Source organism: Stegodyphus dumicola, chromosome 2, assembly GCF_044657685.1.
Source record: "Stegodyphus dumicola isolate Sdum_Otavi_A_Nest chromosome 2, ASM4465768v1".
Lineage (NCBI taxonomy): Eukaryota > Metazoa > Arthropoda > Arachnida > Araneae > Eresidae > Stegodyphus > Stegodyphus dumicola.
Window position 1 is genome coordinate 76,312,261 of NC_140769.1, and position 24,556 is coordinate 76,336,816.

The 24,556-nt window shown below is 35.4% G+C and overlaps 1 protein-coding gene across 1 annotated transcript in view; it reads right to left on the reverse strand.

Annotated features, from left to right (window-relative positions):
* The window catches only part of LOC118185763 (uncharacterized), an 831,500-nt gene that overhangs the window by 110,671 nt on the left and 696,273 nt on the right, over window positions 1-24,556 (reverse strand). Inside the window, exon 5 of the mRNA XM_085810777.1 lies at window positions 10,503-10,953. Within this exon, the coding sequence (XP_085666903.1) occupies window positions 10,503-10,953 (451 nt within the window). The remainder of the gene's footprint in view (window positions 1-10,502; window positions 10,954-24,556) is intronic.

Below are 24,556 nucleotides of genomic sequence, written 5' to 3' on the forward strand. Positions count from 1 at the left end.
GATTATATGTAATATTACAATTTTACATAATACATCGAATATATAAATATTCGTTAAATAATCATTAACAATAAACTGCACATATATTTCATGTGTACAGCTAATTAATATTCTGCTTCCTACTGATTCCTGTTGAAATACAAGAGTAATGTAAACAAAACATCATTTTTACTTTCTTGTTTGAAGCAAAGGAAGTATCGTAATCGCGAAATACTTCGGGTATTTCAACGAAAATATCCATTTTGACCGCTCTCGAATAAATTTCAATGATTTTCTTAGAGTTTAGGAAATTTTATTATTGTATGTATTAATATATCGAGTGCAATATTAATGTATAGGTATAATATATAACGATGTATTACTAATGTGATAATTCAACACAGTAACACCACTTTTTTTATGTAAGTATCTTTATATTGTCATACATTGTATTAAGCATTGGTATTGTAAGAATCCGCAATACGTTTGTCTCCTACGACCACCCCCTGTTTGGGTTATTGTTTTTCTGGACAGTTGCGAGATCCGGACGATACCCGAAAAGTTAGTGAAAGCTGCCCGGGTGTCCGTACCCTGCTCTCACCTGTCACCTGTACGTACGGACAGAACAAAGGGCTTTTTTTTTTTTTTTTTTTTTTTTCCAAAATGGCTAGTAAAACGGATTCAGAAGACACTTTTTTCGTGACATCTGTGCGTATATATGTATCTCGCATAACTCACAAGTAGCCGCAGAATGTCGAAATTTTGTATATGGGCTTCCCAGCTAACAATAAATATCGATAGTGTGGATATCTTTTACGAAAAAAGTTCGCAAGAGGCCCAACTTCCCAGTAAAAAATTGCCAAATTGCATCAAGGTGGTTGCGTTAATACGTAAGTGCCCAATTAAAAAAAATGATTTTTTAAATAATGGAAAATACTGATTCGTGCAGATGCAAGATATTTAAGTTAGGTGGTAATATCTCATGAAATGGCTCATTATTTTATACTAGTTGATAACAGGCCAATTGAAAAAGCTGAAATGATGCGTGGTAGAAGATATAAGGCTATGTTTTTTCGCCCAAATGACGCTTCAGCCAAAAAATTCCTTATCCTATCGACAGGTAACAATTCAGATCATAAGGCCGAGACAAGCCTCTTTTTATCACATAACTACACATACCTGTCTACTCACAGTAATTTTAGGAAATTTGTTAAACAGCGCATAATCGTTTGGTTATTTTGGTCGCAAACGATTCTGTACTAGGTACATGATGTGATGTTAGAAGTATCTTTTAGGAATTTCAACAACTCTGCATGTGTAGCGTTTTTCAAATTGGATGATCTTATTTCGAAGTCCTCGAACTTCTTCGACGAGTAAAAACAGTGGACAAGAGCTGGTGTTTAAGTTTTGAGTAATTGCCAGCAAGAAGGGTTGGTTCTCTGTCCCACTTTGAACGCTTCGTTTTCCCTCAACGCTTACACCGGGCTAAAAGACGGTACACAAGGGTAAAAGAAAAGCAGCCATGTGTTTACACTCGGAACTGCGATACGTCAGCCAAAGGGGTTCTGCATTTTTGAACATTCGGTGGCGGTTTCTACAGTTGATAGATGCGAAAAAGAAAAAATCCTGGACGTTCCAAACTTTCAGAGGAATGTTTTCACAGCAGAGTCCAAGGAAGATGACAACTCAAGTTGTCGTGAGCTTATGATCCCTCAAATCAGCTGAACAGGACAAGAAAATCTTCAATATAACATTTTTCGCTTCTTTAGTTCCCTTTAAATTTCGTTCTTTCATAAAATATACAGCGCTATAAAAGTAGTTCATTCTTTTTGAATAACCCTGTGTATCTAGTATAATAATTTATACTAGATTCATTATCAAATTAAAAAATATATAATCAATAAGAACTGCGTTTATTGCTTTTATAACTCAATTTCTTGCGCAATTATATATATTATTTATTACATTCGAAAGATGAATTAAGTATCTTATGTTTCGCCAACAGGCAAATGGTTACGAATAACTCTGCGTGAAAAAATTTTTGACAAAGCAAAGCGCACGATACATTTATGGTAATGTGATTTAACATAAAACAACAGTCCAAAAATTATGGAAATACTCCACTGAGTAGGTTTCTAATGTCAAACTGGGGAAATTCTAATGTGAGCTAACGAAATAGTTTTCGTACATGAACCTAACTTCACTTTTCCCAATAGCCCCCTCCCGGAAAAAAAAAAAAAAAAAAAAGGGTATGCTATTCAATCAAGAAAGTTATTTGTTTAACCAGATTGCAGCTCTTGAAAAGAAGTAGCTGAGTATTTATCAGAAGTAAACACACTGATCCGTTATAAAACCAACTCATTACTCTAGCCCAGAAAAAGATGGACATCACTGGATCACAAGAAATGAAGAACCATTCATTGATCACAGATATAATTGCCATTCTCAGAAGCAGCAATAATTACATCTTTGAAGACTCACTGGTAATGGACTAAGGCTGGCATACATGCAATCTGAAGTAACCGTTCTTAAACCAAAGCTACCTCGCCCTGAAACTAGCTCAAGTTCAACAAAATACTTTTACAGGAAAAATCTCAAAAGCTTAAACTAAGATATTTAATAATGCCCATGTAATATATCAAAAGTTTCGAAAAGTAACATTTTTGCTTTTGGAATACAGCGTACATTAAACACCTCTAAAAGATATTTAAATTTGAATCTTAACATAATTAAACAATAAATTTATTAAAATCTTTCTATCTTAAAACAGTAGGAATTAAAAGTTATTCTTCAACTTTGTCCTGACTAAGAAAACACCTAAGAAATCTCAAATATTAGTTTAACAGTATAACATTTGCTCTTTTATTAGTTTCAACAATGCCATTAACCAAAAAGTGACTAAATTAGCTATACCTGTTTTCCAAAACATACTTCGAAATTGGCACAATAATGCCATAAAATTTTCATAGCACTGCATTTTCAGTTTCGGCAGCGCACGTTACCTTATTATAGAAGAAATATAGTTAACTCACTGCGTTTCCATGACCTCAAATTATATTCGCAAAATCAAATGGCATCTTTCAATGCCATTGCAATATTACTTGCAAAAAAGCCCTTATTTTACATTTTACAAGTTTTGTTTCATTATGCATTCTTCAGACAGATGAACAATGTAACAAACTTATGCAAAAGTTTTGAAATACACGTTTCGTTTTACAGGGTCTGCTGAAAACACATAGAAAATTTTAGTGCAAAGAGGCGTTTAAATGTAACCAATAAACTTTATGTTGTTGTCCAAAATTTCTGCTTTATCATCATATTATGACTTATTCATTGTTTTATATGGTAGTAAAAACAACTAATTTATTAGGAAATAAAGGTAACATCTGCACAAAAACGCAAGATAATACAAAAATATTTTCGAGAAACTTTGTAAATTCATTAAAAAGCCAATTGGACATGTTTGATGCATACTTCGTTTGGATACAGCCCAGCTCGACCACAGTAAATCCTCAAAAGTGTCTCTTCCTTCCCCCCCCCAATGGCGGGCCCAAACCATCTACAGACATTACCCACTATTAAGTGGTCAGAAGCGGTGGTTACTTTACTATGAAGGCACCTAGTAGGTGAGCCGCATTTGCCTCCTATGAGAGGATGGACAAATACATCTATGCCTTCTCCGGGATTCGAACCCGAGCCCTTTAGTATAACAGTCGGCTCCCCTAACCACTATACCGTCTAGGCGGCAGTTTCCCTTCTTAAGGTTACGTTAGATTATATGAATTTGGCAAAGCCACGAGGGCCATACGCCTAAGAGGAAGAGTGCTTTCGTGGACGTCTTTCTGGGGGAAACTGGCTCGTATTTACGTTAAACACGGCAAAAACTACGAAAACCCAACCGCGCAGCCATCCCATTCGCCTGGGATTGAACCCAACTCGAACCACCAGTATTCAGAGGCTTCAACCATTCCGTCACCGGTGGGCTTTCTCTTCTTAGGTCGTCCTCAACTGCCAAATGGGTAAGATCTCTCAGCAATGCTAGTTTGCCTCGGTTTAGACTCTCAGGGAGAGAAGTGACAGCACTGGATTTTTCCAGATTTTCAACATAAGTGAATACAAGCTAGTTTTCCATAAAAATCCTCCACAAAAGCATCATTGCTAAAGTGGGCAGTCTTCGTGTACTTTGCCAAATAAATTTAATTCATTCCTTGTTATGCCATTTAAAGAACAGAATGTTAGACATTTTATTATAACAACGCAACGGGTGACACCTTAACAGGATGTTTTAACAGATGACTAGTTAAAGGGCACTATTTCGTATTTATATTACACATTAGGAAAACTAATAAAAATGTCATGTATCATTTTGTTTCAGAGGCATAAACTCGGCGAAAACAGCATTATTCAAGGTTGTTAATTACTCGGCCCCCAATGAACAAATGGGGAGAGAGTATTACGAATAATATGTGTACCTAAATATTATTCACGGACATATTCAGAGACCATCATATGTGAGAATAAAATCTGCAAACAATGCGGCAAAATACACGGAAGAAACAAGAAAAATCAAAATAAATTGCGCTGTAAGAAAACAGCACTCTCGGCGCGAAAGATTCTCCGAGAACAACCAAAAAGAAGAAAGAAACCACAAAGGATTTGGCCATCATCAACTGACACACAGACGAAAGGAGGACCGAATGAGAAAGAGAAATGCAGAAAAAAGAAATCGAACTATAGCAATACGGGAATTCTATATTGAAATAATCTTCACGATATGGATACAAATAAATACCTTTTGCTCTCAGCACGCGTTTACAGAAATAAAGTAAGTGAAACTTAAGAAGAAATACTGGAGATTTCAGATAAACAATTTGAAAAACAAATCAAGCATTAACTCTTTAAATAATAGCGTTCAACTCATTTGTAACAATATGATTCGCTATGTTGCTAAAATTAGTAGGAATAAATATTCTTTTTAATTACTGATTCTACAGATCTAAAACAAATGCATAAATAAGCAATAATTTTAACTATAAAATCCTTCTAGTCTATAAAGTTCCAGAAAGCGTAAACTTCTCATCATGGTTAAAAACAGTTTAGGTATCCTTATAATGCGCTAAATACGAATGTTTGCAACTATGAACTATAAAATTGCAGTTCAAACATAAAGCAGAGGGAATTAACAGATAAATTTTAAGCAGACATCACTCATTTTCTTTGCGTAATTTTCACGTACCACAGTTGATGCAAACCAGTTTTAAGCGAAATACCTAGTATCACCACCACCGCTATCGCTCCCTGCCATTACAATCGAGCTTTCAAAACCCAGGAATTTTCATTTGAGAATGATCTCGTGCATGCCTCAAAATCCATCATCTACCTTTTCCCGATTTTCCAATCCGTCGCGATTTGAATAGGAAGGACAGATATTTCATAAATGCGCTTGACGGCAGCGATTTCTCGTGCACTGTTGAAACGTCAAAATACAAAAATGGAATGCAGGAGAAAATTTGATTCACCACGTCTCGCAAGACGTCAAAACGCGTCTCCAAACTACCACCCCCAGCTAATCCCCCCAGTAGAAAGGACGCGTTTGCTAGCAGTCAAGCGTCAGATTAAAACGGACCGCCTATTTTCCAATCACAATGCCTTGAAATACCATCAAACGGTGGAGTTATTCACACGCCCTCTTTCAAGCACCCAAAATTAAAGCTCCGGGGTAAGTATTGGCAATTCGGGTGATGATTTTCGATGGCATTTTCGTCGGAGAAGCATACGATGAGATGAACGTAGTTTAATAAATTGAATTTTAGGTCGAGCGGAAAGGGAAGGCATGCTCTTGACTTGAGTCGATGACAAGCGCTTCGGGATTTTGGTAAATCTGTTCCTTTTATTCCACGTAAAATTAACCTGTGACATAGTCTACTCCAGACAGGCAACTTTCAGTTATTAAAATCTGAACTATTCCACTTGGGCAAGATTATCTACGGACGTTTATGCTTCGGACTAAATGGTCATTTCTCAGTTTCGTTTAGCACGTACTTAAAATTTCGGTTATTATATTTTAACGGCTTTTAATAAACTCAAAGTTGATGCATGTAACATTATTATTCACAACTGACTTGTTCGATGCTGGGAAAAAAAGGTCACCGTAAAATACGCTCATATTAATTTTGAAAATTTCAGAATTCAGTTTAAGTATGGTGTTGTGTGCATATGAATACATATCAGCCATTAACCATGCGATATAATCATTACTTTACATGCGATAAAATTCAAGAGTGAATGATGTTAAACACTAGCTAGGTTGATGCTTATCGAATGGAAATTTTCATTTTCGTAAGGAATGTGCATTACTTCCGCTACTCATTTGAAGAGGATACAATTCATTTCTTTTTTAGTTATAAAGTAAAACATATTCAATTCTAGAAACATATATCCACTAAAAAGACATCAGTTACTAAAAGATTCTGAGAAAGAGCCGTATAATAAGATTCTAGCCAATAAGCAATATACTGAAAGGCATTTATATCATAGTTCTAGACCTGCACTATGTTTCCATTAAATCACAGAATTATTTATTTAAAAGAAAATCTTAAAATTTTATGCAGTTCTAAACGCAGTTCATAGTTTTAAAAGCTTGGTTTCATTAGGGATACGTAAGAATATTATGAGGGGATTATGACAAAACATGGATTTACAGGGAAACTGCTAAACTTCGTGTTAACTCTTCCAAATTTTGTACTTTATTCTTTCTTTTTAGCAATTCGCGGGAAATCTTTTCGAGATGTTTGTTGTTGTCAATTTACACATTTCGCGTAATCGCAAAATAGAAAGTACTGTCATTTTAGGAAAATACTTATTGTAACTATCTACTAAAATAAATCCTCACTCGTCCTTGAATAATTAAGCTTTTCAGATGGGCACATGGTTTTGCTAAGAAAGCCCAAATTTCCCAAAACTGCCATTAGAAAGAGCAATTTTCTTGATTTTTAATGTCTAACTTTCTTGATTTTTAATGCCGAGATTCATGTACTTTTAATGTATAGCCTTAATTTTTTGGAAATATATCAAGATGCACGTATGTATACCCACAAAAGTCAAAATAAATCTGATGTGGAAGTGACTTTCTTATACGGCTGCACTTCATTTAAACTTATTTTTCTTATATTTTTGCTGTACTTCATTTAAACTCATTTTTCTTATATTTTTGCTGCACTTCATATAAACTAATTTTTCTTATATTTTTGCAGCACTTCATTTAAACTTATTTTCTGGAAATATTCTAACTTAACCATTCTCTCAAGACAAGTTGAAAATGACATCAAAAACTGCAAATTAAAAAAAATTAAGTATTCCGATTAATTTTGCCGAAATACGAGTATAAAACTTTCCCAAATATAAGTATAGGAACCGGGACACGGAATTAAAAGTTAGATTTCGTTATTTGTCGAAAATTAAATTTAAAAAAATGGACATTACCAAAACATTAATATGTTCGTCATTTAAAATACTTCTATAATTGGAACTAAATGATTGCGTAACTAATAATTGGGAACTTGAACTCTGCGAACTGAAACCTTTCTAACTCAAATCAAAACCCTCCTCTTCATGAGCTTCCATATTGGATAACTACGCACTTTAGCTTCTCTCTCTATTCTCTGCTTTGGACGTAATTTCGCTGTGCTCGCTTCCTATCACAATATTATCAAAAATGTAAATGTTCCTGAATAGGTACGATTAGAGAGTCAAATGAATTGTTGCGACAAATGTCAGTTTAAATATAAATATAATTTAAATCTAACTCGAATGCCAAATTTCTTATTCATTGTGGATCGGCATTTCAGTATTCTTCTTCTTCAAAATATGGATCTACGTTTCTACGTCTCAGTGTTCCCACATCAATACTTCTCTGAAATTTGCTTTTATTATACATATATATAATTTTAACCACTAAAGGTTTTTAATGATTAAACTGAAATCTGGCATCCAAGATCAGATTGAAGTTTTCTTTTTACTTTATAATTTTTTTAAATATCTTTAAAAATCTTCGTTGAGGTACTAGATCGCAAACTGAAGTTTACAGACTGCTCTCCCTTCCAAATTTCTGTTAAGCCCTTGATAAAATATTCCTTAACCACTGCGGAAGCAGAGGCACACCAAACCTAACCGAAATTCAAGAAATACCAAAAAATGATCAGTACAGTCCAAAATCAAACAAAATACATTAAAAAATTTTTAATGGTAATACAGTAATAATGTGACCATTGCTCTGCAGTTGGCAATTTTTGCATTTTTTGTACTACATTCTTGGCTTTTATTGATTTAGTGATATTACTGTATACTGATTTCCTCTTATGTATCCCTTGTTGATCTGCAACGTCATGTTCATTTCAGTATTTCTTTTACTTTGTTCACCCCGAACACCATACCATATATAAGCACTCTAAACAGCACAAGACTACTTCTTGGAACTATGTGTTTCAGCAGAGTAAAGATAAGAGAAAGAACTCGAATTATGACGGCACTAATGGGAATTCCAGTATTTCACGATGAATTTTAAAAGGCGCGCCAAACGTACCGTAAATAGGAAAGGCACAACGATGAAATCTCAAAAACTTATTAAATATCGTACTTCTATAAATATTCATGCAGTGGATTTCTGGAGCAGCACTGAATATTTATGAGTCTCTCACGGCAGATTCGGTTTCCTTAGAAATTAATGTATTCGGATTGCAAGGAAAGTAAGTTCTAGGGAAGAACGTTTCTACAGAGGATAGAGGACGGAAAGAGTATACGCGTTAATACGACTGGTATCATAGGTGTTCCCGCTGGAATAAAGTGCCGAAACATCCCCCACTTTCTATAGAATGTTTCAGGGGTCTAGGTTCGAATTCTCTTCGACGGCACATTATGGCGTTGAAATGCCTTTGGGGTTTTCCCAAATCGGCGATTCTAGCAGAGAAATGGGACGGGAGTTCAGGCAATTAGGAGACCGCTACAGACAATTCTAGCTGAATTTCTTAGGTGAAAGAGGTTTATGAATATGACGACTACAGCGATAGGAATTATGTTGAAATGCTAGCGGAGGGTGGAATCAGCTGTTTAGCCCTTCGCATTTCGACATCAGTTTGCAAAACACATAAATGTAGTTGGGGGGCTGGGGGTAGACAAAGGAGAAATTTCTTTAGGACTACCTGTATATTAGACTACCTATGTATTTCCAGCTTAAAGTTTGGCAGCTTTCAGAACTATACAAATTTTTCTAGAACATAATTTTTTTATTCATAAATCACAAATTGCATAATATTTTACAAAACGTTTTGAAGCTTTGCATGACAGGAATCAAGAATGAAGGTGACAAATTAAAGGCCATTACGAGGTTTCCGATAATCGTTAACTAAAAGATTGAAAAAAATGAAACTGTCTAACAATACGTTTTCTAATTACATCATAAAAATAATTACTGAATAATTTTATTCATCAGATTTCAGCCACGTTTCTTATTTATATTACTTGATATATTTAATGAATGGCTATACACTTATACCATGCAAAATGTTTAAATTTACTCACGGCCATGGTCCAAAAAGGTTCAGTCACTCTATATATAATACTGAAAATCTAGACGTTAACGTTTCAAAAATACATGTTCAGTGAAAGAAAAATAAATCAGGTAAGTGTAAAACTAAATTAAAAATTTTCCTCTTTTAGAGTGCATAAAGCTGCTACAGAAATAAATAAACAAACAAATAAAAATACAACTGAGCATTTTGCTTTGAATTAAAAAAAAATAAATAAATCACTAAACCCTTCAATTGGCGTAGTTACTTTCCTCAACTAGACCTAAGCTTAGAAAAATATCTCACTAATAAACTGCGCCTTCCAAAGGGCTAAATATGGCCAAATTTTGCTATACTTCATATTGTTGCAGAAGAAAGAACTAGGGGCACGATAATGATTAATAAATGATCTTAATCGGGCATTTGCATAATAATTTTCTCAGCATTATTTCACTGAGGTCAAGAGGTGAGATTTGGATCACGAATACGAAACTAATGTAATTCTCATGTACTCAGTATATGGGCGAGAATAAATAACCCAGCGGGAGGAAAAAATGCATATCCTTCATAAAAGAAAAAAAGTATTCAATTAAAATGTATACGAACAGACTAATTTTGATACGTTCATGCAGGCCTTTCTTAGCATCTTCAAATTTTCATCTCTGTATTGACAGATGACAGAAATATAGACGCAAAGCTGAAAAGTAAACTATCCGTCAGAATTGCTTCGGATGGTGAAATATTATTCAGTTAGTGTCCTGCTCACCTTGTCAAAATGGATTTTAAATGGAACCACTTGCATTCATACAAAAGAATATAAACTACACAGTTCTCATAGTAACAGTAAAAAGATAACTTATTTATAAAATTGCAGTATTTGAAACCTGAAAACGGGTACAGCTTCTTCTACCAGAGTATATTAGGTATATAAGTACAGAAAACAAAGTTCTTCAAACTTACCAGTTGGCTTTGTAGTTGCCTTGGGCAGAGCTACTGGAAGGTCCTTATCTTTCTGGTCCTCGCTTTCCAGTTTATCGTGTGTGGAGGAAGACGGCAACTGGCTTTGATTGGAAATTGGCTGAGATAGCCTCTCTGGAACCGAAATGGACCCGTTGACGGAAGGCCTCAGAATGTTGGACTTGAACTCCCAGGGAGCATCGTACTCCTCTGACGGCCGGTGGTCATTCTCCGGACTTTGAGGGACATTGTCCAGAGGTCTAACCTCGGACAAGAGACTGGAAGGCCTCAAGGGTTTCCGCCGAGCTTCTTCGTGGCTCGGAACAATATTCTGCGAATTATTCTCCTTCAGCTCAGGATCCGGAACTTGGTTCTGGGGCTGGCAGGAGTCTGAAACGATCGGGTTCACCTTGTTTTTAGGTTTCATTAAGCGGGTATTATCTGTGGGTAGCACCTGAAAAATAAAATATTTATTCTAATATTAGTTTCAAGCCGAAAGGTGTTAGTAAAATCGCCTTTATCACGAAATCAGGGACTTATGCGTTTTTATATTGATCTTTGAGTTATCGAACAGTCTAGAAATATTTCAGGAGCCAATGGATATCATGCTTCAGTCGGTCGTGGTAAAAATTGTTTAATGTATCTAGATAATATAATTGTAATCTAGGAATCCCTATATTCTTTCGGGAAGTATTTTCTATATTAAAAGATACACCAGTAAAAGCAAATACCAAGAAATGTAAATTTGCTTGTGAAGGTATTCAAGATTTAAGGTCACTCAGAACGTTTATATAAAAATTTTCAGACGTAGCCAAGCCCCTTTTAGAGTTAAACAAGGAAAAAGGCAATGTTTTAAACGCTTTGGCATGGCCTTCCAGATCCTAGAATAGGGATTAATTGTAATCCCGATTTTGACAATGCTTGATTTCCAAATTTGCCCGGATACATCTGATTGTTCAATAGAAGCAGTATGATGAAGAAGGGGCACCCAATAGCGTATTTTAATAGTACTCTAGGTCTAGCGCGAAGAAATTACTCCGGTAACTGAAGTGGAAGGCCTTATTACGTGCAGTGCGAAAATTTAGAGTTTATTTCTCGGAGAAACTAGCTGAAGCGCTTGTATTCAAGTAAAAAAAAAAAAAAAAAAAAAAAAAAAAAAAAAAAAAAAAAAAAAAAAAAAACCTTTTAAAAGGAACTTTTCTCTTAATGTACATTTTAATGCATGCTCTTTTAATTGCAAATTCTAATGCATTAGTATACTCAGTCTCAGTCATTTCTAACTGAGATCCCTGTATAATGCATGTAAAAGTGCATTTAGTATTCATAATCATGCCGTAGAGCAAACTATTTGGGAATAACAGAATATTGAGTATTTGCTAGCTTAACTGTGCATTTGCTCGAAAATTCTTTTAAAGTTTTGTACGACTGTGCACTTGCATAATAATATAATTTGTATAATCATGTAAATACGTAAAGCCTTGCATAAGGTATATTTGTATAACCATGTATAATGTACATTTTGTATAACTTAGTAAAATTTTCAATTGCCATGTACTATTTAACGGCCATATCTTTTCAATTTAGATATACAAATATAGTCTAAACTGCTGATCCATCCCTAATTGGCATTTAGCAATTAGTAGATATACTTTGCGGAGATAGCTAAAAATCCTGTTTGCTTCATACCCGTAGTCAGGAGTTGTCCCCATGGTGCATTAATACTACTACTGGTATGATGGACGGAGGTAAATACTTAGACTGGCTAGACAGATATAAAGTTCTGACAATCAATCACACGCTGTCATCCGCAAAGAAAAATAAAACTAATAAGTTTAATCGTAAATTTGAAGGACTTACGTAGTTATTACGACTAAATCAAAAGTACTGCAATATTTTTGAAAAAAAAAATAAATTCAGCAGACAAGTTTCATGACCGTCGGATAAAATTAAAAAAAAAATACGAAAAAGGGGATATGCCGTTGTTGAGAGAAATGGGCAAAGGTACCACGTGGAAGGCAGTTAGAAGAGTAAGGTAAGGCTAAGCAAAAATGATTGGCAAGGAATTTGAGAAAAAGCGGTCGTCCAGATTATAGAAAAGAGGAAGGGATGCAGAAAGCGGTCGGTGAAGATGTGATAGTGGCAAAAAGTTTAGAAAAACGAAATGACAGGCTAAGGGGATAGCTAAAAATATGAAGTGAAGGTCTAGGAATATTATGGCAGCGGTAAAAAGTAGTGCGGGAGAAAATTGCTATGAGACTTCTAAGTACAAGCCCTAATGAAAAAGTGGCAATTGGGAAACATGGCCATAAGAAAAAGAAAGAATTACTGCGACGGCTAGGAAAGATTTTCCGCCCTGGAAAAGGAACCAAAAGACAAGTTGATAAATGGACTAGCACAGGACAGCAACTAATGTACAGGACAACCATCACAAAGCCGTAGGTAAGACTGGTATAGCCCTAGCAGACTAACTATTCTAGGGACCAAGTCCCAGCAACCACAGGCTTCGCAGGAATTTTAGCCCCAGACAAGTAAGAGACGCTGCCTTCCCGGAGCAAGCACAAAAATCATGGCGGAAACCGAGAACGGGCCAATACTTCGACGGCGCATGATCAACACGCTTAAGCCCCAACACCGAGGCATATGTGTGGTCAAGATGTTATCGCTGATGTCTGAGAGAAATCCAAAAGCAGCCGCTCTAAAGAAACATGGTCTGCATATTATCTAAGCTATGGGAATAACCGTCAGAGTGAATGTTACAAGTCACAGGATTCTGGAACTGGTGCCATCAACGGCTGATGGATCGGAACCGCACGAAAGGCAAAAGAGTAGAAAAATGAAAGTTTAGATAGTTTTTGTAAATATTTCACACTGAAGTGTTGTTCCAGAATTAAGTAACGTACATGTGTTGTAAATACATTTAAATTAGTGCAATTAGCTGAAATTAAACGTGATACTTTAAATACAAACATCGCTTATAATTCTGGAAAGATTTTGAAGTTTATTTTAAACTGCAATGTTAATTTTGGAAAGAATTTAAATTCAATAGTTTCTGAGTTGCTATCTATGTTCAAATGTTAAATCTAGACAGATCACAAGTTGAATATTTGAAATTGCAGAGCACATGTAGAGATAAAAGCAACGATCTTATTTCGACTTTCTCTAAATGAATTCCTTTTTTCTTTCCTTCTTTCCTTTTCTTATGGTGGGCACTAGTCATTTTTACGCTTTCGGCAGAAATAAGCGGAGGTCATTTTATTGTAGAGGCACCTAATATGCAGCCGTCATTACCTCCTGTGCAGCGACAGACAATTTACACCCACACCTTCTCCGTGATTCGACCCGAGCCCTTAGGTACCGTAGTAGGCTTCCCTAACCACTATACCGCCTGGACGGCCTAAATACATATCAAACTGAATTAATTAAGTAATGATCAAAATAAGCTAAATCTACGGCCAAGCAAATTTAACTGAAAGGAGAATGTTAAACATTTGAGTAGATTTTGCAGTGCTAAGATGCTACTGAGAAGATGCAAGCAGTATTAACATGACATGCAGAGTTGAGTAGGACTAGTTACACGCATAGAAAAAAAGAGAGACAACTGATATACTATGTCCTTTTCATAACGAACACAAAGGCCGAAGACAAAGATTAGGAAGGATTTAACCTAATTAGTATGGATGAAAGTAAAGGAGTTGTAAAAAATGTTGGTAGCAGGCTTTGCTGCATTCAAAGAAGAGATGACAGCGGGCAAACTATCCGTTAAAAAGCAGATGAAATTTGGCCAAGAATCCGTTCAAGAAGGGATGAAAACTGTTAAAGTACTGATGAAAACAAGTAAAATGGAAATGAAAATAGAAATTATTGCCATAATAGAAAAAAAAAATTTGAGGCAATGGCAGGCAGAAAGTACGCGGTTGAAGATTAATCTGGAGAAATTCAAGAAAAAGTTTCAGTTGTCGAAGAAAGAGTTTCTGCTGTTTAACAATAAATCGAAGAAAGAGTCTATGCTGCAGAACGACAAACTAACGGCACAGCACTATCTCCAAAAAAAGTTGACAGTTTTAAGAAATCCATAACGACAGTTTTAGCATATATGTTCAAATGTTAAATCTAGACAGTTTTAGCATATGCTGTTCACAATTCCTCTAAATTCGAAATATATCGTCTGGACCCTTTCTAAAGATATCCAAATATGGATGAAAAGACCTCCTGACAAGTGTACAGAACGCAGTTCTCTGAAGTGGCAAACTCAAATGAATGGGATCCGAAGCCCGCCATCTCGTCGCTTCTCTGAGAGCAGAAGCAGCGGATATACTTTAAACTCTTCCCGAAAACAAGAGGCTTGATTTCGAAGCTCTAACCACCGCGTTGGATATGAGCTTTAGTAAAAAAAGGATAAATGTTGATTAGTAAAAAAGGATAAATTTTATTAATAAATTAGCTTTAGTAAAAAAGGATAAATTTAAATATTTAAATTAGCTTTAGTAAAAAAGGATAAATTTAAATATTTAAATTAGCTTTAGTAAAAAAGGATAAATTTAAATATTTAAATTAGCTTTAGTAAAAAAGGATAAATTTAAATATTTAAATTAGCTTTAGTAAAAAAGGATAAATGATGTTTAAAGGATTAGCATGCTTCAGCTCAAATCTCGCCAACAGAAGCACAAGAGAACACTCTAGGAATTCGCACCGGATGCTGAAAAGTTATCTTTCGGAGTGCGCATCAGAAACAAGAGAAATCCTGTTCTTGCAGTACTTCATACACTGTAGCGATCCAGAGATACAATAAGCTCTGTGAATGGCGAATGTCAAGGATTTAAAAAGCGCTTTAGTGTACGCCATGAATTTTGAGACAGATCAGCAAGCAAATCCTAGAGACCGCCACCCAATAAGAGCTGCTCCAAGTCCAGGAGCCAGCGGATTAAGTGACTTCTTGTATAGACGCTATAATCAGGCATATTAATGTCTTGAAGCGGAAAAGAAGTGGCAACAAACCTAAAGTACTTCAACTGCGGTGATGAAGGCCCCGTACGAAGAAACTGCAGTACTCCCCCCAAAGGTACGAAAAATAAGACCGCTTCCCTGCAAGGTCGAAGGTAACAAATCAGTGGCCATCCCCCGGAGCAGAGTGTGCCAGATATTGAGAAGCCTCATTTTCAAACACTTCATATTTCTGCAATGAGTGACGGCAGTAATGAACTTTTCATCATGGAATATTCGGACGCCTCATGGAGACCGTACTGAGAAGTCTTTCCTACGAAGCCTGTCTGATATACCTGGATGGAAAAATAAGGTTAGAGGTGCAGTTACATTTAATAGTGAGGCAAATATGTATCTCGAGGTACACTGGTGGCCGAACGGTAAAGTCCCTGAACATTGGTAGTTCGGTCCGAGGTTCAAATCCCGGAACGGGCTGGCTGCATCGGCGTTTTCGTGGTTTTCCCAATATGTAACGTATTAATACGAGCCTGTTTCCCTTAGAAAGTCCTCCACGAAGGCATCCATCCTTTCCGTGTAGTGTCTTAAGGCAGAACACATAAATAATAAACAACTATCTCTCCAAACTTGGCGAGAAATTACCAAATATCGCCAATCAGAAGCCCTACTTTAAAGTGTTTCAGATTTCTACAGTGAGTGGCGACAGTAGAGGACTCTTCATCATGGGACTTATCAAGGTAAATACGGTCCGCTCCCTGTATAACAGCAACCTGTATTGTAATTAAATAACTGTTATTGATCCATATATGTATCTGCAACTGTATCCAGCCTTTATATGTAACTTTAACCGTATGTCACATGATATGTCCCATAATGAAGAGTCCACTACTACCGTCACTCATGCAGATAATCTAAAGGGCTTTATAAAGTAGGGCTTCTCAATATCTTGCAACCTCTGTCCTGCGAGATGGCCACTAATTAATTTCCGTTTTCTTTGTTGGAAGCGGCCAATAATTTAGGGTCAGTTTCTTGTCGCTCATATTATGCCTCAAGGCATTGACTTATCTGGTTAAAACGTCCAGACAAGCAGTCACATGATCCACTGCCTCCGGGACGCGTAACGGCAAACCGCACATTGAATTGATCAATGTTAACGAATTTCGCATCCTGCGCATGCTCAGTGGTTTACCGTTTTCGTGGGAGGAAATACTGGCAACTAAGGGGGGGGCATAAGCGACCCTACACAAGCCTGCACGCCATGTAGTCTTATCAACAGTTTACAATTGCAATACTACCGAAATTTGTGCTTAATGCATTTGCTTCTGTTTAATTTCATTTCGGTTTATTTTCTTCATAAACGTTATGTTTAATATCGATTATTTATAATAATTACCTTGACTTTAATTCAGTAATTTAAACTGGATTTATTCTTTAATTTGTTAAAGTATATACGAATGAAACGTATGGTAAATACGCAATTGCTTTCATTCTTCAGAAGTATAATCAATAAAGATTTAGCTAATATATCTTGTAATGTTCCCTCTTTTGTAATCATTCTTAACCCCTTGGGTACATTTGACGTCTGAGACATGTCATTCACTTTTTCCCTCCTAGGAGCGGATGACGTGTCTAAGACGTCAAACCAAAAATTAAACTCTTGGGGTACATTTGACATCTGAGAGACGTCATTCACTTGTTTTCCCTAGGAGCGGATGATTCACATACTTAGCACGAACATTCAAATGCTGATTTGATAAACACGGGCAAAAGGAGAAAAAATGAAGGTGGTGATAGCGAAAATATTATAAAACCGGCATCTGTGCTTATGTATAACAAAGGTATGGGAGGCGTTTATAAACAAGACCAATTGCTAGCGCGCTTCCCAGTTATGAGAAAATGTGTAAAGGGTTATAAGAATTTTTTTTTTATCTAATAGATATGGCCTTTTATAATGCTCATGTTTTATATTCTAAAATTAATTGTACAACCAAGGCAGGCATTACTTCCTTTCGCTTAGCTATTGCCGCAGAATTGCTGGAGCAATTGTCATTGCCAAATTATAAACGTCGTGGACGCCCGTCAAGTAGCGATACAAAACCATTTCGTTTGGCAGCGAAAAATTGGGCACACTTTCCTGAAAATATTCCGTCAAGTAAGTCCAAGCAACACCCTGGAAAAAAGTGCCGTGTTTGTTATAAGCATAATATTAGGAAAGAGACTACGTGGCAGTGCAAACAATGCAAAGTAGCACTGCATTTACTTACTTGCTTTGAAAAATATCACACTCTGCGTAATTATTAGTAATTGGTTTTCTGTTATAGCTTGAATTTATTTTATTTAGTTTTATTTTTTGTTATTAATTTATTTTTGTTTTGTAATTCTAATTACTTGAAGACATCTTAATGCTACATATGTCATCAATATTTTAGAAATAAATAAATTTTTACGAAAAATGTACTGCTTTTACATTCTACTCCAAGCAACCAAAAATTATATCCGTTCCACATGCAAATATTTTCTTAAATAAATCCGTACCCAAGGGGTTAAACGAAAATTTACATAATTTACAATCGATATTTACACTCTAAGCAACTTACAACATAATAAGTTTCAAAATCTCGAATGCCTAGATAACAGAACATCAACCACACACCGTATTTATCTTCTTTTAAAATTGGACCACAGTCGTAATTGCGCCAAATTCTCTTCTGTGCATGTGCAGTACGCGAAATTAACATTGATCAACTGAATGTGCATTTTGCCATTATGCCTTCAGGACTTTAGCAGCTGTGTTTAGGTAGTGGTCTCTACAATTTGTTTGCTGTGCAGTATCCAATTGCATGGCGTACACTAAAGCCCTTTTTAGATTCTTGACATTCGCCATTCGCAGGGCTTTCTGTATCCCAGGATCCCGGACGGCAGCAATGAAATACTGCAGGTACAGAATTTCCCTTCCGAAAAGACGAGAGAGCCTTTCAACACCCGTGGTGAGCTGTAGGAGTGTTTTTCTGGGCTTCTGCTGGCAAGGTTTTAATAGAAACCTGTTATAGTGTTTTAAGCACTTATCGCCAAACGGTAGCTCCAACGCTCCGGACGGATCTTCGAAGTCTAGTGTCTGGTTTTTGGGAAGCATTTGAAAGATACCCGCTACGCCTGCTCTCAGAAAAGCGGCGAGATAGCAGGCTTTAGCTTCGGAATCTCATCCATTTTCGTTTGCCACTCTGCAGAAACGCGTCTTATACACTTTTCATGAGGTCTTTCGATATGATGTGTATAGCTTTACGGGAGTACGAGAAGACATTGTTAGCAGTTGAAAGGCGACAGAGCTGTGTCCAGCTGTCGCTATGGATTTCTTTAAGGTGAACTTTGTTAACAACAGCAGCGGAAGGTCTATCATCAATTTGCAGTTTAACAGTAGAAACTCTTATCTTCTAACAGCAGAAACTATCTAAGTGAAAGCAGCCCAAGAAACATATCTACTTGGGCTGCTTTGACTTCTCTTTTAACGGACTTCATGGTCCCTTTCATCCTTTCTTGAAATGCAGCAAAAGCTGTCATCGGCTGAGTTGGTCCTCCATCTTTCTCATCTTCTCTCCGTCGCTCTATCTCCATACCCACCGGCATTCAGCCGCGCTGCTGACACCAAACGTTGTTGCGTCCATGCGGGCTCGCAATGAACTAAATGCACACAGAACCGATGAATGACTGATAAAATTTATTTTTCTGAAAGAAACGCGTTTCAGTTTTGGAAACTAAAAAAAAAGTAGTCGTACAGCTCTTTGGAACTTCCCTCCAACCTTTAACTCGAACTTATACATCTAAAGAGCATTTTCGAAAATCTCGTGGAGAATCACCATGTGGCTGAATTATTTTTCATGGTTTCGTAAGGTCGATTTTTCGTAAGGTTTTTTTCAATTTTTCGTCAACAACCAATCTTTGTTGCATAAATTATTATTAAAACTTCTTATTAGCCCAAATGGGCGTTAGCCCAGAAGGGCTATTAATCTCGAAACCGCATTTTGCGTCGAATCACTATAACCGGCTGTAGCACTTTTCAAATTGTTGCCATCAAATATTATCACCCTATACATATTATATTTAAAGAAATTAAATAATGAAGAACTTACATGAATGTATGTATGTTTCTCGCATTGTGAAAAAAGCAACAGTACCTAGAGTCATCAACTTTCGAATAACATAGTCTTAAACCCGAACATGACCACTTGGAACCCGAATTTAGAATTTATTTTATTGTCTATTTCATGCTCTGTAAAACTTTAACGAATTTCTTTATTAAAAAAATTCAACAACTTCAAAGCAAGCAGTGGCAACACTGTAGGGAATACAACATTTTTATCTACAGCGCGCGAAATTGTCTATCGAAAATTCTAAAGATATGCTGTTTTTAAATATTTAGCGCAATATGCTCGAAACGTATATATATCTGTAAATACATAAATAATAATAATAATAATAAAGGCTGGTTTGGCAGTAATATAAAATTTGGAATCTTTCAGATTTTTATTTTTATTTTACTTTTAGTACATTTTTTCTAAAATAAATTAATTTTCTCAAAAGTTTTGACAAAATATTTACTTTGATTTGCAACAGTCGCTTTTAACTTACGGTCGCTTTTAACTCACTCTTTATTAGTGTTTTTGCATTTTTTTCCCCTTGAAATTTATCTAAATATTTATTTAACACACATTGCTTTTAATTTACCCAAATATTTTTCTACTTTCTTACTTCGAGACCTCTTTTTACTTCTTTGTACGAAGTAAAAAGGAAGTATTGTAATCGCGAAAAGCTTCAGGCAGCATATTTTAACGAAAATATCCACTTTGACCGCTTTCGAATGCAATTTAACGATGTTTTTGCGTGATATCTATACGTAAGGACAGAATAAAAGACTCTTTTCCTCCAAAAAAACTAAAAAACTGCTTTAAAATGAATTCTGAAGAGAATTTTTCGTGGCGTCTGTACGAACGTATGTACGTACGTGCGTACGTACGTATCTCGCATAACTCAAAAACGAGTAGCCTCAGAACTTTGAAATTTTGTATATAAGACTACTATAACATGTAGATGTGCACCTCGTATTTTGGTTTCAATCGGCCGCGCCAAACGTATATAAATATATTTATAAATATATCCACTCTGTTACCCGGCTCAGTGATCTCAGTTTCTTTACTCTTATATGTTTGTAAATTGTACATTTTTTGCTTTAAAAAATGATTGAATTACGTTGTTTTTATCTTCCGGTTAAAGTTTTTATGCTTTCGTAATTCTGGAAGCAATTATCAACAATTTAAAAGCTGTTTAAGTGCGGTTAAGTTTTAAATAACATGGCGGACATATTTGTTTACATTTGAAACAGCAGAATTGTAGATTTGTTGCCAATCTAGAGAGACTAAGCAACACAAAAATAACGCCTTCATTTATTATTGCGAATTAAATCATGCTTAATCTTTTCTGGAATTTTTTCGAGGAAATAAGTATTTAAGATTTACTTCGTAATTTTTAATACAGATATTTTGAGTTTTTATGTATTTTTGCCTTGTCGCGAAGTGAAAACTGAATTAATTGAATGAGAAATACTCAATCGTCTGTGAAAAACTGTTTCTTTTTCGTTTTGTTTGCTTAATTTCTTTTATACATCGTTCTAGCTTTGTTATAGTATTTGAATAGAACATGTGGCAACGATTAGATAATTCTTTAAATGATATACATTTTGTGTTATTGTGTGTTTGATGTACATTTTGTGCATTCTGAGTTATAATATGAACGAAATATAATATTGTTAAGTAAACCTAGCGCCAGAATGTCGCTATGGTAAACAAAGTGAATTTTAAAGAATGCATTTATTCTATTGTGGGTTATGCGCTGTCGGCGAAGTAGGTTTAATTCAATCTAATAAGTTAAATGAAATGCAAGAAAAAATGCGTATAATTTAATATTCCGTACAAGGAAGTCATGTGGTGTACACATCAGATTTTTTATATTACTTTTACAGTACTTTTAGTCCAAAGGGATTTGAATCCCGAAGGACTATTAGTTTCGTTTTGGCATTTTGCGTCGGACGGATAAATGTCGGTTCACTTTTCAAACTGTTGCCATAAAATGTTAGAGTCCTGCATTATATTTGAAGAAATTAAATAATGAAAATCTGCGTAAATGTATGTATATTTCTCACATTGTCATAAAATAACGGTACATAGAGTCATCGAATTTTGAATAACGTAATCCTCCAACGAATATGAGCATGTGGAAGACCAAATTTGAAATTTGAAATTTGTTTTATGATCGATTTCCTATTTTTTAAAACTTTGACGAATTTTTGATTAACAAACTCAAGGATTTCAAAGCGAGCAATGGCAACGTTGTGCAGAAAAAACATTTTTATCTCCAGCGCGTGAGTCTCTGTATCGGAAATTCTAAAGATATGCTCGTTTTAAAACTATTTTGCGATATTGCTGTTGCACTGGATCTTATGGTTTAAGTGCGAGGAACATAATATTTAATAAAGAAAGGTAACACACAAAATGTTAAAAAACGCCCCTTTGGACGTAATTTAAAATCTGAAACATTTCAGATTGTTTTAGTTTTTTTTTTTTTTTTTTTTTTTTTTTTTTTAGGTTTATGTTAGAACAGATGATATCCAGATGATTAATTTAATTAAAAAAATAAAAACATTTTTACTTATTGCATTTTAAGGGATTTGAATTAATAAATTCAATTCAATTTTTTATTTGGTAATATTTTGAATTATTTAAAGAATTTATAATCATCCAGATATAGTTAAAAAAATATGCCTCTCTTCAACTGCTCCTTGAAAAGACCTATGAATTTTCAACAATTTGTTATTTTATTTAATTGCTTTGATATCGTTCCAGTTTTGATGTATGTACTTCCTATTAGACTATTAACCACCTCTTTTGATTTAATTATAATATCTTGATTACATGCATACATACATGTATACACATACATACAATGCATATATCATATATCGTCTGCTAATTTTTAATTCTTCCTGTTTGATTCTGTTAAAAAGTAAAAAAAATGTAAGACAAATAAGAAGGAATGCCGCTTATATCACTTAAATGGCATTTATGGATTTGGAAGAACTGAAATGATGTTGCCAAAGTAAAGATTTAGAAAATATTTCCCTTATTTGGAATATACTCGCAACGTCAATTAACGGAGCATGATAAGTGAAGGTATTTTTCACTTTAATTGCTTAAACACATAGAAGTGATATACTTTAAGGTTTTTGATCTCTCTTATCAGCGAAGCTAAAGATTTCATCAAAATAATTCAAGTTAGGCAATGCTTTACATCTTTTCTATTTAGCCTTAGTTCTGTTCACCAAGGAATCTACAGGCATTATATGAAAAGGCTGGTAAAAGCGTGACATCACCATCACTACACGCCATCGGCGATGAACGATGTAATCATGTTTGATTTGCCCGTTCTCTTCAGCTCTTCAGAAAATCAATGTCGCTCTAAATGTCTAGTGCCGATCTCAAGAATTAATTCTGAAGCAATTCCATAAGCATCACTACAAAAGCACAGTCGTTTATTTAACGCCACAGACCACGCTTGCAATGAATAAACTAGCACAAAACGAATTAATTACTCTTTGATCAGAAGTGAGTTGAAGTCAACTGCATGATTCAGTTGAATTCAACAGAAGAGAGTTGATGTCAACTGCATCATTGCAGCCATTTTATCTTTGTTGGCACAAATCAATAAATTCGAAATCATTTAAATCATCATAAATGCAGTTAACACAACATATCTCGATATTATTAAATAATGACACATGTCGATGTATGTATGTTTCTGCCTTTGCGGAAAAACATTGGCTATTAGAGCCGCGGTTTAAAATAAAAATTCTTTTATCACCCCTGCGCTGTTGTGTTGCCATTCGGCAAACCGCAAGATATTTAACTTTCAAATTTCATCTATCGGTTACTGATTAAGAAGTTAAAATAAAAGCTATAAATACAGTTCTTATTAATACATTTTAAATAACATTTTGTTTTCATTTTTATCTGATTGAATTAAATAAAAATGCTTTTTAATTCATGATATACGTAATTTATAATTTCATAGCTTTTTTTCGGCTATTTTTCATTTTTTTTTAGCACCAGTCTATTAGTCTACGAACTCACTTATTCTCCGCATTAATTTTGTGTCTGAAACTCTTCCAATGCATTTGCCACCAAATGCTATCGCAATGCATTACTTTAAATAATGAAGGATCTATATGTATGTATGTTCCTCGCATCGTGGTAAAACGACGGTACATACAGCCACTGATTTTTCGTACAAGTAGTCCTCGACGCAAGCATTTGTTTTTGATTTATATTATATATTGCATAAATTTAACGATTTTTTGTTTAATGAACTCAGCGTATTGAAAAGGAAAAGTGGTAACAATGTTCGAAATAAAACACTTTTTGCCCGCGCGCTAGTTGTTGCCATTCGGCAAATGTAAGATCTTTTAATTTTAATCCGCCAATTTGGCTTCTTGAAAGCAACGTGTTATCATTGCCTCAAGCAGCATACTTATTACACTGCTGGCCATTAAAATTGCAACACCATGAAGGAAAGCAAATACAAAAAAGATATTTATTGCACGTAAACAGTATGGCATGAAGACAAAATGATTAAATCTCTAAGCAATTTGGGGGTTTACAGGAGTGCGAAATCAGTAGAAACAGCTGCCACCCCTGACAGCTAAAACGCTCTTTACCCGGTTAGGCATGGAATCGAACTGGGCTTAGATGAGAGAAACGGACAATTCATTCCATGCTGCTGCAAGTCTCTGCCACACTTCATCAATCGTATTAGCTGGCGGTGGCGGGCCAGTCTCTCAGCAAGCTATGACCAGATGTTTTCAGTGGGTGACAGATCTGCAGACCATTCAAGCCAGGCCAGCAATCGAATACCTTGCGTATCGAGGAAGGTCAGAACACTACGTGCACCATGTGGTCTCGCATTATTTTGTTGGAAGATGGTATTTGGAAGGCCTCGAAGATAGGGCACAGCTATTGGACGTAAGACGTCAGAAATGTACCGATCTGCGTTCAAATAACCGTCAATCCGAACTG